The sequence below is a fragment of the Falco punctatus genome (assembly GCF_963210335.1).
Source record: "Falco punctatus genome assembly, chromosome: 7".
Classification (NCBI taxonomy): domain Eukaryota; kingdom Metazoa; phylum Chordata; class Aves; order Falconiformes; family Falconidae; genus Falco; species Falco punctatus.
Window position 1 is genome coordinate 3,059,957 of NC_137587.1, and position 16,229 is coordinate 3,076,185.

General features: G+C 43.0%; 1 protein-coding gene across 5 annotated transcripts in view; it reads right to left on the bottom strand.

The window, feature by feature from the left end:
* The window catches only part of LRP4 (LDL receptor related protein 4), a 97,517-nt gene that overhangs the window by 78,677 nt on the left and 2,611 nt on the right, over positions 1-16,229 (bottom strand). For 3 of the 5 annotated variants that reach the window (XM_080395665.1, XM_080395668.1, XM_080395669.1), the window contains exon 1: positions 4,690-5,401. In XM_080395665.1, coding sequence (XP_080251791.1) covers positions 4,690-4,774 — 85 coding nt within the window. In that variant the 5' untranslated portion in view covers positions 4,775-5,401. The other 2 variants (XM_080395667.1, XM_080395666.1) reach the window with 2 other exon arrangements.

A 16,229-nucleotide genomic window follows, 5' to 3' on the forward strand; every position in this document is an offset into this window, starting at 1 on the left:
CACGTTCTGACAAAACTGCAGTCTGCAGTACAAACGTTGAATATGCATATACAATACTGTCCATTAATCTTCATGGTTTATGACTTGCTGACTGGTGGCTAAAACCAGAAAAACCTAATGACCTAAGAAGAACCTCATGAAAAACAAAAGCTTCTGTTATTACTTTTCGCAACCCAAAGCTGTACTGACATTAAGCACCCTGCTATAGGCAATGTATCTCATACCACCAGAATCGGGCTCCCAACTGTTCAATCCCCTTACTTCTTCTATTTTAAACAACAAACGTAATTCCTTGATATGAGGAGTTTCAGTCATCCACAATTTAGCAAGGCAAAAGCCCACAAACATCAGTTCTGGTTGATGTTAATAAAGTCTTTATGAAAACTTATTTTGCTGCCCTTACATAGTGAGTCTCCTTTCATCTAGGCTCACAGCAGCAGAGTTCTGCTCCTCGCAGAAACACTGACTGCGGCTCAAGACTCTCTGAGACTAAATACACAGGCTAGAATACTTCAGCCTTTACCAGCCAGTTCTGCGTAACAGAGGCAAAAAAATGCCCAGAAAGCTGAACACAAACTCACCCACAACAGGATGGCAGCCAAATACTCCCAAGGTGACAGTCCCAGAGTGACTACTCATACAGCATGAATAACCCACAAGCCCCTGGATCCACGCAGTTACTATCTTTAGTACAGGGGAATGGAAATCTACAGCGAAGACTATATAGGAAGAAGAGATGCAAGATGTGTTACAGTGCCCAGTCTTCATGTCGTAAAGACAACAAAAGCCCATAAAAAGAGTAATGCCTAACGTAACATCCACGGCCAAGAACCACAGGCACTACAGACGCAAAGGCAAGAACCCAACCTTCAAGCATATTGGATTCATGGATGACAACTACAATTAGCGTTCTCTGCCATGATCTGTGTGAAGCACAGACAGCCACTAAATACAGTATGCCAATTAATGGAGTGGGTTTCCTGTATGCCAGAGCTGCAGCTCTGGATGTTGTATCCGCCAAAGCCAGATATCTTGAAAGATGTTCAATTTAAGTATGCATGCATGTGCGTATATATCACCTTACTAAGTAAACCCCTTCAAGATAACATCACAAATAGGTGCAAATAACAGAGAAGAGAAATAGTGTCCACTTTCCTTACACATTTCTTTTAACAACGCTTCACTTACCAAGTCACCCTTTCCAATGGAAAGCCAGTAAAATTTCTGTGGTTTTATGACTCTTTTGATCATCAGTGAGAGAAATAGAAGTATTATTAAAAAGAGAAATAGCCAGAAGTAATGAGCAGCAGAGGAATTCAACGAAGGTGTAGGACGTGCGCTTTTTAAACCTATTTTAAAACCCTGACTGGTTTTCAAGATAACATCTCTTTATCAGCTTTTATAAGTGTTATGAAGCATATATGCTATTGTGTTCAATGGTAAGTTGCATTCTAGGGCAAATGGAGTTGGCCTTGGGCAAGACAATTTCTACTTCACTTCCCACATTTACAAAACAAGGATAATATTTGCCTATTTCACAAGAGTGCAGGAAGATTCAAGAGGACTATCAGACTACAGATCATTCTCATAGAATGAATGTTTTAATTATTTTTTAAATGTTAACTTCACCAGTCTGGGGAACTACAGGTTTCTAGGAGTAAAAACGTAATATAAACCACTTCAATTTCTTTTTCTGGTTAACATAAGAACAAGTACCGCCTTCTGGTTTGACCTACAAACAACTGGATCAGGTTTATATCCAACCGCTTTATCTTCTGTAACTTCAGTGAACACAAAGTAGCCAAACACCTCCAAGTTTGCTGAATGCTATTTTATGGTCCACATGAACAGAATATCCCTCTTCAAGGTTCACTCGACACTGTGGAAATGCAAGCACTTTAAGCACCTATTAATTTGGTTGCTAAATACACCCACACTCCCAGGATGCAAGAAGGGATTCTCTCTCGCAGAAAACAGTGCTAAAGCACTCAACTGGAAGCTTTTGGAAAGAGAAGATAAAAAAATTTGCTTATCTACACTACATAAATGAAACAATGTTAACTTCATACTGGAAGACTTATGCTTTATGCTTTTCCACTAATTCTACCATGTTTTCAGTTGACACAGAATTGTTAAGCAAAACAAACCCAAACAAAATAAAATGAAACAAAAACCCCAACACCACCACTTTGTGGTGTCAGCCTCCTGCAGCATCTTACTCTTCATTCTAGAAGAGTGGGGATGTTACTCAGTGCCATCATCACTTTGACAACAAGAAACAGTCGAGGTAATTCAGGGTGATCGTGAGATTTGTGAATATCATCCAGCCTGACCCACAGTAAAGCCAGGCCCCCTCAACACATAACATTATCAGCTCCAAGCTGACAACAGGAAAACGGGGCTTTGCACTTGGCTGAGAGCTGCAGAAGCAATGCCGTGCCAAGCACAGGTAACGGAGATCACTGTTCCCACTGCAAACTACTACAGAGGTATCACGTTAGGTTTGTGACTCTAATATGTAGTCAAGATGTTCAGAGAGTGAAACTCTGACATTAGCCATATATTTTTCTGGCAGAGCTCCAGGAGCCAGAAGGGCAAGCACATCACCCAGACAGGTTCTGTGACATTCTGTATTTATACTACCACAGCTCATCATTAACATCAGGGCCGCCTTCATCACTGCGCACCAGCAGTGCATGGCATTAGCTTTAAATTCTCTCTGTATACCCCTTTTTACCTGCAAGGCGCTTTGCCAAGAGCTCAAGATACTTGCAGACCTTTTTTTTTTTTGGCACAGACTTTTCCAGCTTTAACTGCCACTATCCATCAAAAGAGGGTCAAAGGTTGATCTTGCACACTTGTTTGCTTTACCTGCTCACGTACTGAGGCACAGTGGTAAACAACCACACGTTTCTAACAGTTTACCTGTTTGGCATTGCGAGTTCTGTGGCTGTGAATGCTTTTATGACAGTCAGAAGTACCTGCAGGGATGGTGTACAGCTTAAGGGACAGCGACAAGAAATTTCTAGCTAAGGGGAAGAACACCGACTCACCACAAACTCTGGCATCTTCTCTGACACCTCCATGCTGACATGTCCTGTATTTTCTTGCTTCAAAGAGGAAAAAAATTCCTCGGGTACTGTGTTGTCATTGCAAAACGTATCTTCCCATGAAGGGAAGAGGATGCTCGCCTCTGGAAGCAGCTGGCACACCCAATCATAAACTCACATTCATTTGACAAGAGGATATAGGAAAGTGCCCTGATGGGCAAACTACTTGAAAGAGAGACAAACTGCCATAAAAAGTGTCCTGGAGACATCAAGGCACAACCACCTACGAGCAAACCTGCACTTTACAATCAGACATCCCCCACAGGGCTGTTAACAGCCCAGACACATTAACGAGGAGCACCTGGGTAACGGCCAAAATAAAACACATCCAGATCTGCACCTACACTAAGATCTCGGTTTCAGATCCTTCTCGCTCCTAGACTGCAGGCTAAGTATCTGTGTGGCACTTGGGAACTTAAAGAGCACTTCTGGTTCACTAAAAAGCAGATTTTCTGATACACAGAACTGCAGCCGTCTGCTCTGCCACTCCAAGCTGGTTTAGCACCTTCTTCAAAACTGCCTGCAATTAGGATTCTTGTTAGAAGAGAAATAATATTACTTGAAACCCAAACTCCATGCGATTGCGCCCCAGGGGCAATACTTGCCGAATGATGGAGGTCAGCAGCCCCACTGCAAATGCTTCCTGTAATTTCAGAGTAGCACGGGAGAAAACGGATGGGTGAAATTATACAGCAGCTGCCATGGGAGCGGAGGGAGAGCAGTGAGGTGCGTGTCTCCTCTCCGCACCCCTCCCCCAAAAGCCTGCCAACTCTCTATAAACAATTCCGCGCAGCGTCCCGATGTTTGCCCCTTCACCGGGCGCACTCGCCAAATAAAGCGTTACCGCACAAGACGAAGAACCAGCAATTGCTTTTCAGTTGATAGAGCAACCACAAAGCTTCCAAGTTTCCACCGGCAGGACTTCGCAGAGCTGCCGCCCCGCTCGCCCGGCCGGCGGCCGAGCCCCTGCCTCCCTCGCCGCTGCCCCGGGTGCCGCTGCTGCCCCGGCCCCGCTCCGCCAGGAGCGGCGCCGGCCCCGCCGAGGCAGGCAGGTAGCCGGGGGCCGCGCCGCGCAGCCGGGCTGTACCTTTAAGGGGCCCGTGGCGGCGGTGCGCGGCTGCATTCCTGCTGCGGAGCGGCGGCTGTCCCGACACGCCGGGCACGGCAGCCTCCGAGGCAACCTGCGCGCCCGCCCCGCCGCTCGCCCGCCCCGCGGGAACAAAGCCCGCGCCCGCCGCCAAACTTCCGCGGGGCGCAGCGGCCGCGTGGGCGGCGGGGGCTCCCGGCGGCCCGGCCAGGGCAGCGCCCCCCGCACCCCGCCGCCCCGGGACCCCCGCGCCCGGCCTGCCGCGGGACCCCGCCGGCCACGGGCCGCCGCGCCGGGGCGCGGGGGAGGCGAGAGCCCGGACGGGGCGCGGACAAAGCGCGGCGGGGCAGGGCAGGACAGGGCGCCCCAGCCGCGGGGGCGCGGGCAGGTGAGCGGCGCGGCGGAGCCAGGGCTCCCCGCCCCGGGCCGCGCTCCCCGGGGCCGGCGGCCGGGCCCCCTCCCGGGGCAGGGGGTGCCGCGGTAGCCGCTTACCTCTGGCGCGGAGCAGCGCTCCCAGCAGCAGCAGCAGGAGCTGCGGAGGCGCGGGCAGGCGGCAGCCCCCGCCGCGCCGCCTCATGGTGGCAGCGCCCGGGCCGCCCGCAGCCGCGTCCCGAGCTCCCCCTGCGCCCAAGCACCCCGACGCGGCCGCCGCTCGCTCCCTCCGCGGCCGCGGCAGCTCCGGGGCTGGGGGCTCGCTCCCCGCTCCGCCCGGCCCAGGCCCGGCCCCGGAGGAGGAGCCCCGCCGGGGCAGCCCCCGCCCCGTTCCCCCCCAGCGCCGAAGCACTTCGCAAACTTTCGGCGCGGCAGAGGCGGTCCAGGGACCGCGGCTCCGCGGGCGGACGCCCCCTCCCCATCCCCGCCCGCTGGAGCCCGCCTCGCGGGCAGACCAGACCCCCGGGCTCGCCCCCGGCCCCTCTCCGCCCGTGCCGCGGGGGGGGAAGGGCTTCCCAAAGCGGCCCCGGGGCTCCCGCCGCCCCAAGCCCCGCAGAGCTGGCGAGGAGCATCGCTCCGGGCTCTTGGCTGCCCGGTATCCCCCGGTGGCCCAGCGGTTCCCCCAGGCGTTGCCACCGCTTCCCGGCTTGTGCCAGCTGCCTGCACCCGTCCCCGTTTGCCAAACCCCCTCCAGGGACCGAACGCCTGGAAGCGCCTCGGTGCCGAGCGCTTCGCCCGGCGTGCCTGTCGCTATCGCAGCGAAACGGCCGGGCTTTCCCTCCGTTCATCACAAGTGTGCTGCTGTGAGGGAGGGCCGGAGACGGCTGCTGCTCTATGAATCTCGGATACCCCAAAAACAGAGCAAGGGTCGTTGCCTGCAGGGGTAGAAACTGACACTTGGACGATTGTCTGACGTGCCTTCTAGTCTGCGCTGCAATTAAAAGCAGACGGACTTTCACCGGGCATCATCCTTAAAGCCAGTTTTACGTTCCTCTGTGGCGTAATTCAACGTTGTAATACATAGGGTTGGCAACGAGAGAAACTGTTGTCAAATAATTAATCTCGGTTGATTTCAAAGTATTAACTTGAATAGAAACCTGATTCAGATAGTCCAAACTCTGGACCACAGGGGAAGATGGGGAATTTTGTCAAATTGACACCAAAGGGCCAATCGCAGGAATGGTCTTATTTAAAGCCTTCATATAGATGAAGCCAGAGCAATCTGCAGTTAATCCTCTCCTTTAAAGAATCACAAGAGCAAGTAAACAGCACAGCATGTGATTGAGATGATTCTGCCACTCCTATTAATTAAGTGTAAAATAGTGAAGACAAGGGATGTTATTAAAAACGTCAACATAAAATTGAAACAGGGACTGAGTCTTGACAAATTGAGCTCAATGGAAAGGAAAAAATAATCCAACACAGAGCTTCATTGAGGAGAACTCCCAAGAGCAAGAACACCATAAGGAACAGTAAGCAGCAAACCTTGCATCAATCTATAATATATGGCCCCCAAACTTAAAAAAAATGCAGACTTATTGCTTTATATGCAGAATCGCTGCTGCAAGATGGGAATCAATCCACTTTACGTAGCACGAATGCAACAGCACATAGACTATGGCATTGAATTCTACATATTTGATAGGCAAAGAGTACAAAGCTGCAAAAGAGTAACAACAAACACAGATAGCCAAGAGGGACTGATTGAGGTGGAGAGATTAAAAAAACTCTCTATGCTAACATTGATTCGGAAGCAGTGACAGAATGACGCATGGAAAGAAGATGCAGTTATTGTGAAGGAATAAACTCCAGGATGCCAGAGTTCAAGATGATTGAAGTGGTAGAGCTGGGAAAAGTGGATTGAAGTTCAGGGAGAGAAAACATCAACATCACTCTGACTGGGGGTTGGCTGACTGGCTAGCACGCAAAACCCTTCACTGCATCCCCCTAAGATACAGGGCAAAATAACCAAAATTAATTTTATATTCTTTACTGGGGTAGATCCTCAGGTAGTATAAATCGGGAGCCCTGCCAACTTCAGGCTCACAGAAGCTTGTAAGAAGTTTAGATGCCAAAGTACTGAAAGTGATAAAGCACAGACACGAGGCCCAGAACTTTCTGATAATTATACACTTAGGTCATGGAACAGTCTTCCAGCAGTTGAGACGAGTATTTTCCTCTGTTTGAAACAAAAGCCTCTTGAAAAATATTGTCCTAAACACAAATAAATTCACTCATTAACTCTTCAGTTCTCCTCTCCCCAGGGAACAAATGTTTTTACCCACTTGTGTTTGTTAAAGTCTGTCTAGCAGTCCTCTGCATCTTGTGCTGTATTCTGGCAATTGCTTTCCTCTCCAAGCTCAACTTCTCTAAATTATATCTGTCTTCTAAATCATTTTGAAATCCCCTGGTGAAATGTTAGAGAAGCACATGCTATTGTCTTTCATAACCATCTCCTAAATTGGTTGCAGTCGAGCAGATGGAAATTTACATTGTAAACCTCTCAATTACCTACCTGTTGATACAACTATGACTGAATATAGCCCTGACTCCACGTGGGATCCTTGAGGGATAATTGTAAAGTAGACTTATGCAGTGTAAACTGGGTATTTTTGGTGAAAAAAAGGAGAAGGGTTGCTAAATAATGCTGGTAAAATTTAGCCATATGCTTAGGACTTAGCTCTTTCAAACCAAAAACTTTAAGAAAGACTATGTAATTATCAGAATGCACTTCAATCTGTGCACAAGGTAGGTACTTGCTTTAACCTACAGCTAGGAGGGACGCACATGACTAAGTAATCTGTAATAATTTATAGATCACTGATAAGTGATATATAATGGAAGTACTGTAAGACAGATGAGAAAGAAGTAATTAAAATATAATTAACAATTAATTTATATGACAACATGCTTAATCAAAAAAAACCCACCAGTCCTTATAAAGGGAACAGGAAGGAGTTTATTATCCTAATAACCATTTTGGGACATAATTCTCCCACACACATTAGAGAAATAAACCAGTCCAATGACAGAAAATCACTACTATGAAATAATACTAAAAGTTTGCATCACTTTCAGAGTAATTTTTAATAGCAACCCTGTGTTGGGAGAAAGAGACCCAAGGGCACGCTGTCATTGGAAAAACAAGAAAGGAACCAGAACCAGGTAGGATTACTAAGGGAAAATATGCTTTAACTATTTTAAAACTGTGGAGACCTTAAGAAGAGGTTAAAAAAAGCGGAAAAAAACCAAGGGAAAAAAATTGAATGGACAGTTGTTTTGGTCTTACCTGTCAAAGTATTCTTAAGCATTCAAACGGGCTCTTCCTTGGGAAGATGCTTCTCCACACCGCAGGTTTCCTAGAAGAGAGTGACAGATCACATAGCTTAATTGCTATGTTCAGAAATGTTTGGAGCAATTGTGGTTAAAATATTTGAGATAGAATTAATTAATTTATTATTTATTAATTAATAAATGAAAAAAGCACATGGAAAATGGGCAAAATGCATTTGTGCTAAATTGGGTTCCCTTTTTCTAAGTAACATTAAGCTCACTGGGTAAACAGAAGGCAACAGACATGATACATCTTATATGGCTTTTGGCACCATCTCACAAGACACTTTCACAGAACGACATTTTAAATACAACTAGTGGAAGGTGTGCGGGCATCTGACAGAAGGAAACCATAGTGGTCATTAGTGGTTATTCATCAAAATGCAAAGGCACCTCAGAAAGATACCTTTCAGGGTCTGTCCCAAGCTCTGTTTTGTTTAGTTCACTAACAACTCAGATGGTACAATGTTTATGCTTGTAAAATCTGTGCTTAAAAAACTGATAACCTCAAAACAATGGTAGGGCATGTGAATGCTAGGAAGGATGAGATCAGACACCCTGAATGCTATTGACAAATTGGATGGGTTATCCAAAAACCAGCAAGGAAAAAAACAGTAATGAGAAATATAAAATATTATTCTTAGGAAACAGACATCAAGAAACAATGTAAATTCCTGACTAGACAGAAATACAGCAAAAACAGATCTTAAGGTTGTACTGATAACGAACAATATAAACCAAGAGTGCAATGCCACTGCCAAACTATGTGTTTAATTCTGGAATGCATTAACATGTGTGTCATATACAAGACAATTTGTTTGATTTCTTAATACTGAAGCCCCAAGTGGCATATGTCTGGTCCTGGATGAACACCTTAGAAATACAAACGCAGCTGAACAGAAACAAGAAAATAACAACAAGAACAAGAAGTTTAGAAAACAAACCCTTTGAGAAAAAGCTGAAGAAATTGGATTTGCCTAGTCAAGAAAATAAAAGCTTCAAGCAAGCTGCAGCTTTCCAATACATACAAGCTCATTAGAGAGATGTTGATCAGCTATCCTCCATGGCTGCAGCAGAAAGACATGAAACAGTCAACTTGATTTGTGACAAGAAATGCTTAAAAAGATTTTGCTGATCAGCATTCCAGCTACGGATTTTTCAACACTGGAGCAGACTGTCTAGGGGGATTGTGGAATCTCTTCTACTGGATTTTTTTAAGAATAAAGGTTGATAAGCATGGTGGTAGTAGCCTCCATATATTTAGTCTTGATGCAGTGCAGGCTGGACCAGGCGATCCTTTGGGACCCCTCTCAAATCTAAGTTCCATAACAGATACAATTCAGAAAATTCTAGCTGGAAAGCCCATTACACACTCTGCACTCTCCGGTTGATCACATCCTCTATTACTAGTGAGCTCCACTAACTAAACAGAAAAGCCAGGAAAAAACCAAGTTGTTCCCAGCAGAGCTCTAGGTTCAAGATAAAATCACGTGTTCCGTAGTATCAGACTACGGGATTTTCCAATGGCCCTTTTAATTTCTACCATTATTCCACTGCTACATTAGCCACATCAGTTCTCTCTTCAGTATCACCAGTGAACCAAAGAGGTGGTAGCTTGGAATACCAGTTAAACGTCAAGTTTTTACCTATACGTAGGAAGATGCAGTTAGGCAGTTGGGCCTCTGAATTCACCACTGGACATGTAAATAAACAGTTCAATTTTCCAAAGAGCTGAGGGACCTACAGCTTTCACAGCTGGTGACTAGTTTGTAAATGATGGTCTCTGTGTTAAATACATTAAATGAAATTTTAGCATTGATTTATATTTTATGCTATCACTTTTTCCCTCGTTGCCTTCCTTGAAGTTTTCTAAGTGGTGGCACTACTACTGTATACCGAGATACGCCCATAGGTGTTACAAATGTTCAAATCCTGCCATCATTGTCCTTTACGGTGTTTCCCAAACTACTGCCCACTTACTCTTAAGAAAATAGTAAATCACGTGGCATCTTCTGCAGTGGTACCACAATTGTTTTCATCTACAACAAAATAAAATTCAGGTTAAGAAGTTCAAGCTTATGTTTACTTCCTTTTCTTCACCTTTCATTTATCTGCTGCCTTCTAAGCATTTCAAGTGCGCATTTATTTTGGGAAACTTTGTGATTATCTCATGGACCACCATTAATTCTACTTTGCAGTGCAAAACCGCAAAACTATAGATTACATGAAATAGCTACATTCAGAAGCTGCGATACGAATAATCTTGCAAAAGGTCCTTTGTAATTTGATGACCAAAGTGCAGATCCATCTGAAACACACACACACCACCCCCTAACCCCACCCTTTTTTGTGTGTGTGTCTGGAAGGTGGGACTGAAGCCAACCTGCCAGGCTGTTCAATCTTCCACTCTGGGAAAAAAGAAAGAAAAAACCCTCAACCCTAAGTAAATTGACTCTCAAACTAGGGGAAAAAACCCCCAACCAAAACTTTCTTCATGTTTTCTTTGAGATGGTAGCTCTTCCTGGGTGTCTTGCAAGCTGGTTCTGCTCCTTCTTTTGCCGGTTCCCTTACATCCTCCATGTAAAAATAATGCAAATACACTGTCTTCTATTTCTGATGAGACTCCTCCCTGCAGTGAAATGGCAATTACCCAGGCCTTGCACAATGTCTGCATTGCAAAGGTAGCCTGTGGCCTAGCCTTAGGAACAGCACAGCTTAATACCTTGACTCTGGCACAGAAAAAAAGAAGAGAAAAGAGGAAGAGCATAAAAGGAAAATGTTCTTTTAAAAGTCAGCAGTAGAAGAATTCAGTTTGAAGACAGAAGCCTAACCACCTTTATTCTCCAAATACATTCAAAAGCTAAGAAGCAAGTTGTGGCTCCTAAATTAGTTTTTACTGCACAGAGAAGCATTTTCTAGGAACTGAAGACCTGTTTCTTTCTTTGACTTCAAGCTATTAATGTAGTCTGTCATCAACAGTCTCTGTATTCAGACAAAAAGTTTGTGATAGAAATCAATCACACAATCAGAAAGAAAGGTGACCTTATGTCTCAGTATGTGGAATATCTCTGATGGGCAAAGTTTTCCTTTCTCAAAAAACTGGAATACATGAATTAGGCCTGGAAGAGAAAGAAGTAGTGAGAACAGATATGAAAGACATAAATGTATCTTTCCCTCAGCTCACAAACCTTTCTTGTTTGCAGAAGCCCTGCCACTATGGAGATGTAAAAACGTAGACAGACAGATAAAGAGTGTTTTCTTTCTTGAAGGTGATTCAGTTCTAATACTTTACTGGCATAATGGGTTAGGCAAGTACTGCCAGCATGCACAAGATATAACCCTTGAGTCTTTCTGATAAGACATACAGGCATGTCAACCATCTGCTTTCCTATCAGATGGCTGAATCAGAGACGCCTCTTAACACCTCTCCCTCTCTCATATTAGCTCTTGATAAATGTGAATGAGGGAACAAATTAATTGCTTCTTACCAGCATGAAGTGAGACCTGAATAAAGGCACAGGTGGGAGCAAGATCCAGAGCTGCACACACCCTTCACATGAGTCTGAGATCAGCCACCCACGCATATGCACACACGTCCAACCTCCCTGCTAGCCAGGTATCCTTATGTCCATGTCATCGCGATGTTAGGATACTTAAGCGTATTAACATAATATTAGCATTCTGAAAGTTCAAGGTAATGTGGATTTGTGTATTGAATCTCCATTTATGCTTCATTCCGGGTCAGCAGAGTTGATGGAAATTTTATCGGTGACTTCAGCGAGCACAAAACCATGCTTTTAATGCACAGTGAAAACTTTGTCATAGAGACTGCAGGTTTTTGTTTCACACAACCCAGAGTATACTGAGTATGCTTAGTAAATATCAGAAATGGTTTCTAGTCACGGAGTTCGAAGGAAACTCTGATCCACACCTAAACTCTAAGTGTCCAAGGAACAACTCTTTGTTCACTAACACAAAGTGTGAAGTTTAAGCGTTGGAACCTTAAGGATATTTTCTTACTACTTAGCATTTTATTATCAGTTTTTAATGCAGAATAGTCAATCTCTTTTGCTGTGTTTTAGAAACTAGCATGCTAAAGTTAACAAATCGAGAGAAATTTAAACAAGTTTCTCAGATAAAACTTAATGTCTTCATTTGCTACTATATTCTGTAAAAGGTTCCATGTTCCCTCTGTTCTGTTTACAATTAATTGCCATGATCTTCGTTTGCTGTTTCAGTCTCCTGTGGCTTATCTTTTCTCTTAGTAAGTGATTCACATACTACCCTTTCTGTCTCCCATCCACTACTCAGCTCTCTTCATAAGTACTCCTACCATTATATCCTCTTCTGGTCTCTATCATCTCCTCTAGTGACTCCAAAAGACATTACCCTCGAAAACACCTCAAGTATTATGGAGGGAAAAGGAAAGAACATTCATCACTTTGTCCTCTTATATTACAGAGTGAATGACTGGGATACCAATGTGTGCTTTCAGAAAAAAAATAAATACTGACTTCAGCTCTTGCATAGCTGCAGGGTTCCACAGTGCTTTCTCACAACAGCCCTAATAAACACTCAGGCTCTCTTTTGTGTACCTAACAAGCAGAACTAAGGATTGTTTTGCAAGAATTCCACGATTTAATGAATCTGTGATATCCTTTTTCTTTCATTTTTTCTTTTTCCCTTGGTTTCATCATTTGCTTTTCCAGGTACATGTTATAGGACAAAATACTTTCACAGTATTTTGAATGTGCTAAATCTCTGTACTGCACACAGAAAGTTATATACCTTTCCCATATGAGCTGGCCAGTACAGCCATCAGTTACTGCTTTACTTCAGCCCAAGAAGCAATAGCTCACTCCCACATAAATTTGCCTACTGTCTTGCACACACACAGAGACATTTACTTATAAATTTCTCACACAGACACCTGGTCTAATAGATAACACAGTCTGGCAGCTTAAGTTTGCAAGGAACATTCGATGAGTAGGAATAAAGAATGAAAATTGCAGGCCTTCTTGGGTTACCCCCCAGGATGAGCTAAGCTTTGGCTGTCAGAAATACTTCCCATGCCAGAATTTCATAGTGATATTTATTTTTACCAGGCATTTTAGACTTTTTTTTTTTTTTTTGGCATGAGAGATTCTGCAAACTCTGCCAGAAGTGGCTGTTTTTCTTCTCTGCATCATTAGTGGGGCAGCATTCCAGCAGAGAAGGGTCACTCGCTTGGCACTTAAGTACTTTTAAAGATGTTGTCCTTTCCTTCCTGACGAGATAATGGGAACAAAAACTGAAGGAGAGTCTTTCAACAGTTTGCCATTACAAAAAAAAGAAAAAAGCCAACTTTGCTTGCTAACACTAAGCTCAAAGCCAACCAGAATTTGGACAGGTATTTAATATGTGCCAGGAGAACCTATCATAATAATATTCCCTCTTCTCATAAGCAGATCACCCAGTATTTAGAAGTATTCCTATGTCTGAGGAGTAGAAAAATGTTTCAAGGTTTTTTCTCCTAACAACTTATATTTAAAATACAAGGATCTGGGAGCTTGATTAGACCAAAATCCTCAGGTGAACATAAAGCTCATCAATACAGAAAGACCTGTAAATTAGATCAGAACTCTGCTTGCTTTCTTTCTGTCCACCAGTTCAAGGGGAAAAAATATCTCACCAATCCAGATTAAAATGCAGGTAAGCTAGTAAATAAATTTTAAAAAATTATGATGGCATAACATTCACAGCACAGTTTCGTGCATCCTTATGACACCTTACTGGCTGAGTTTATTCTCACAATTAAAGAAGGCATATTTAAGCCCTTTAGTGGTACAAATGCTGGCTACTTAAGAGAACTGCTGCTGTCTTGTTGTCTGTTGTCATGTTCTGTCACTAGCTGGAAAACATAGCTGTTTCCAGACTTCATCTTGTGGCAGATGTTAGGAGTAAGAAACTTTGCGATTTCTTTAAAGACCATTGATCTTAAAGAACAATGTAAGTCCTATCTGTCTAGTTTTTACCCCAAAAGATAAACTAATATTAATAATGCATTATTAGAGAATAATGATTGGTGTACTCATGCAAAAGCACTATGCTGCATGTGAACCAGATAAACTGTTCATTCAACTTGAGAAGGCTAGGATTACGATAAGCAGTAAAAGTACTGGAACTTTCTCTGTAAATGTCTCCTGAGGAATTAACAACATGAAAATATGGATTTCATCGCATAATTTCATTGTGATCTTGGCTGACTTTTTAATTTAAGATAATTGTATTTTTAGTGCATGTGTTTACAAAGTTTGGTCACAATTCATAGAAGTAATTATTAAATCAGAAATTTAATGGGAGGGTTTTATGGGTTTGCAACTGACTCATAAATGAATCATCCAGTTTCAGCACCACTGATTTTTAAACTGCATTGCATAATAGAATCTTAATTTCACTTACAAGATTTCCAATAACTTACATAAATAACAGCATGTGAGGCTCTTATTCTCCATTGCTTCAGCTCTTTCCTCAAAACTTACCTCTGCTATGGTGCTTGCAATAATAGATTATCAATAAAGATTGACAGTTCTTTAAGTCAGTGTTTTTCTCCTCTCATTATGACTTGTTTTTCAGGTGTCTTAAGAAAAACACATTTTGTTATCACAGTTGCAATTTTATTAATTGTTATGTACTAGGTAAAGCTCAACAGGCAAATGTGTGGGAAGCCTCAAAAAGCCCAAAGCACCATCAAAACCTCAAAACCTAAGTCCTGCACAAAACAGGCTCTTAGCTTTTTAAAATAGGACAAGGCTTTGGATGGTCAAGGGATCAACAAGAAAGGATAAACAGTTTCCTAGTGTTTCTGTGAAACTGGCTTACATTAATTTCATAGAAGTCAGATGGAACAGGACTGAAGACTGCCCACAGCCTAGTTCTGTGGACGTTGCAGTTGTAATGTTTAAAGCGATAGCATTTCCAGCTGTCACCTGAAGAGAAAAAAAATAGAAAAGTTAAGTTTCCTCCAATATGCCTAGGCTTTCTTGTAATTACTTTAGCAATAATTGCTAAAATTGTAAGCAAATAAAATATCTCATTCCAAGAAAAAGTAAGAGAAGCCAGACAAAATGACTCAGTCTGTTTAAAACACGGCATTTCCTCTGGAATTTGTTTCTTGATATCTAGTCCTGTTTATTATTCCATATAATACTCTCTCTGAAAGAGGAGCTGTTTCTCAGAAGAACTTTGGCTAATAAAAGGAAAATATTTCAGCTCAGCATCTATGGTATAATTTAGGAAGGTGAACATAAAACCAGCAAGGAGTAAGCCAAGCAATTAACATAGTGGGAGCAAAATATGTAGGAATGGAGGAAAACAGAAGTCTGATTTAAGCTGAATTGCTGAGAAACACTTATAAAACTGACACAGAAAGGAGTTTTTCAGTCCATGCATCAAAATATGATAAAGTAATTTTCTTTCATGACATAAATTATACCATTGTTTTCAAACTGGTGGTCACATGAACTCTTATATAAGTAAATTAGCCCAGTTTACCTAAAGGTATGATTTCTGAAAGACTACTTAAACCACACTTTGAGGTGAATTACGCTAAATCAAATCAAGGTCTCTTTAACTCTGGAAGAGGCTGTGAACAAAATGTTATCGATGTAGTCCAGCTGATCCTCCCTGAAAGACTGATTGGATACCTAAATATCCCTGGTAGACAAAACTCAGCAACTTTAGTTAAGAGATGTAAGCACCATCATGATTCCCAGGGCAGATGGTGACCCTAAAAGTGTACTCCATATGCTTGCCCTGAAGTGAGACCTGCACCTCTGATAATCTACCAAGGGCTTGTGACAGAGAAAAAAAGGGTTTTTTCAACCATCACTCTTCCAGCTGGGTCCAAAAGAACATTAAGCCTGTGGTAGATTTGCCCCTCTTGGGGCAGCTATTAAACTTGCAGATGTTTTCCAGTGACCCAGAAAAGCCTGCTTTATTTATTAAAATGCACTAGTCTAGGGTTCTAAAATCAACATGGGAAAACAAACTTAATACCTATGGCCAGGCATGCGGCATTTGTCCCTTTTCAGGTCATGAATGTGAGAGAACAGGTGAGTGCTGCAGCTGATCTGTTATATCACCTAATCCTGGCTCTGGCAAGGTCAGAGAGAAATAATAATAAACAGGAAAGTCTATAAATGGCTCCAGAAATAACATCTTGTTTTTATATAGTTTTCTTTGAGTTGTTAACAGTCAGGCGCCACTACTACTGAAACTTGTCATTA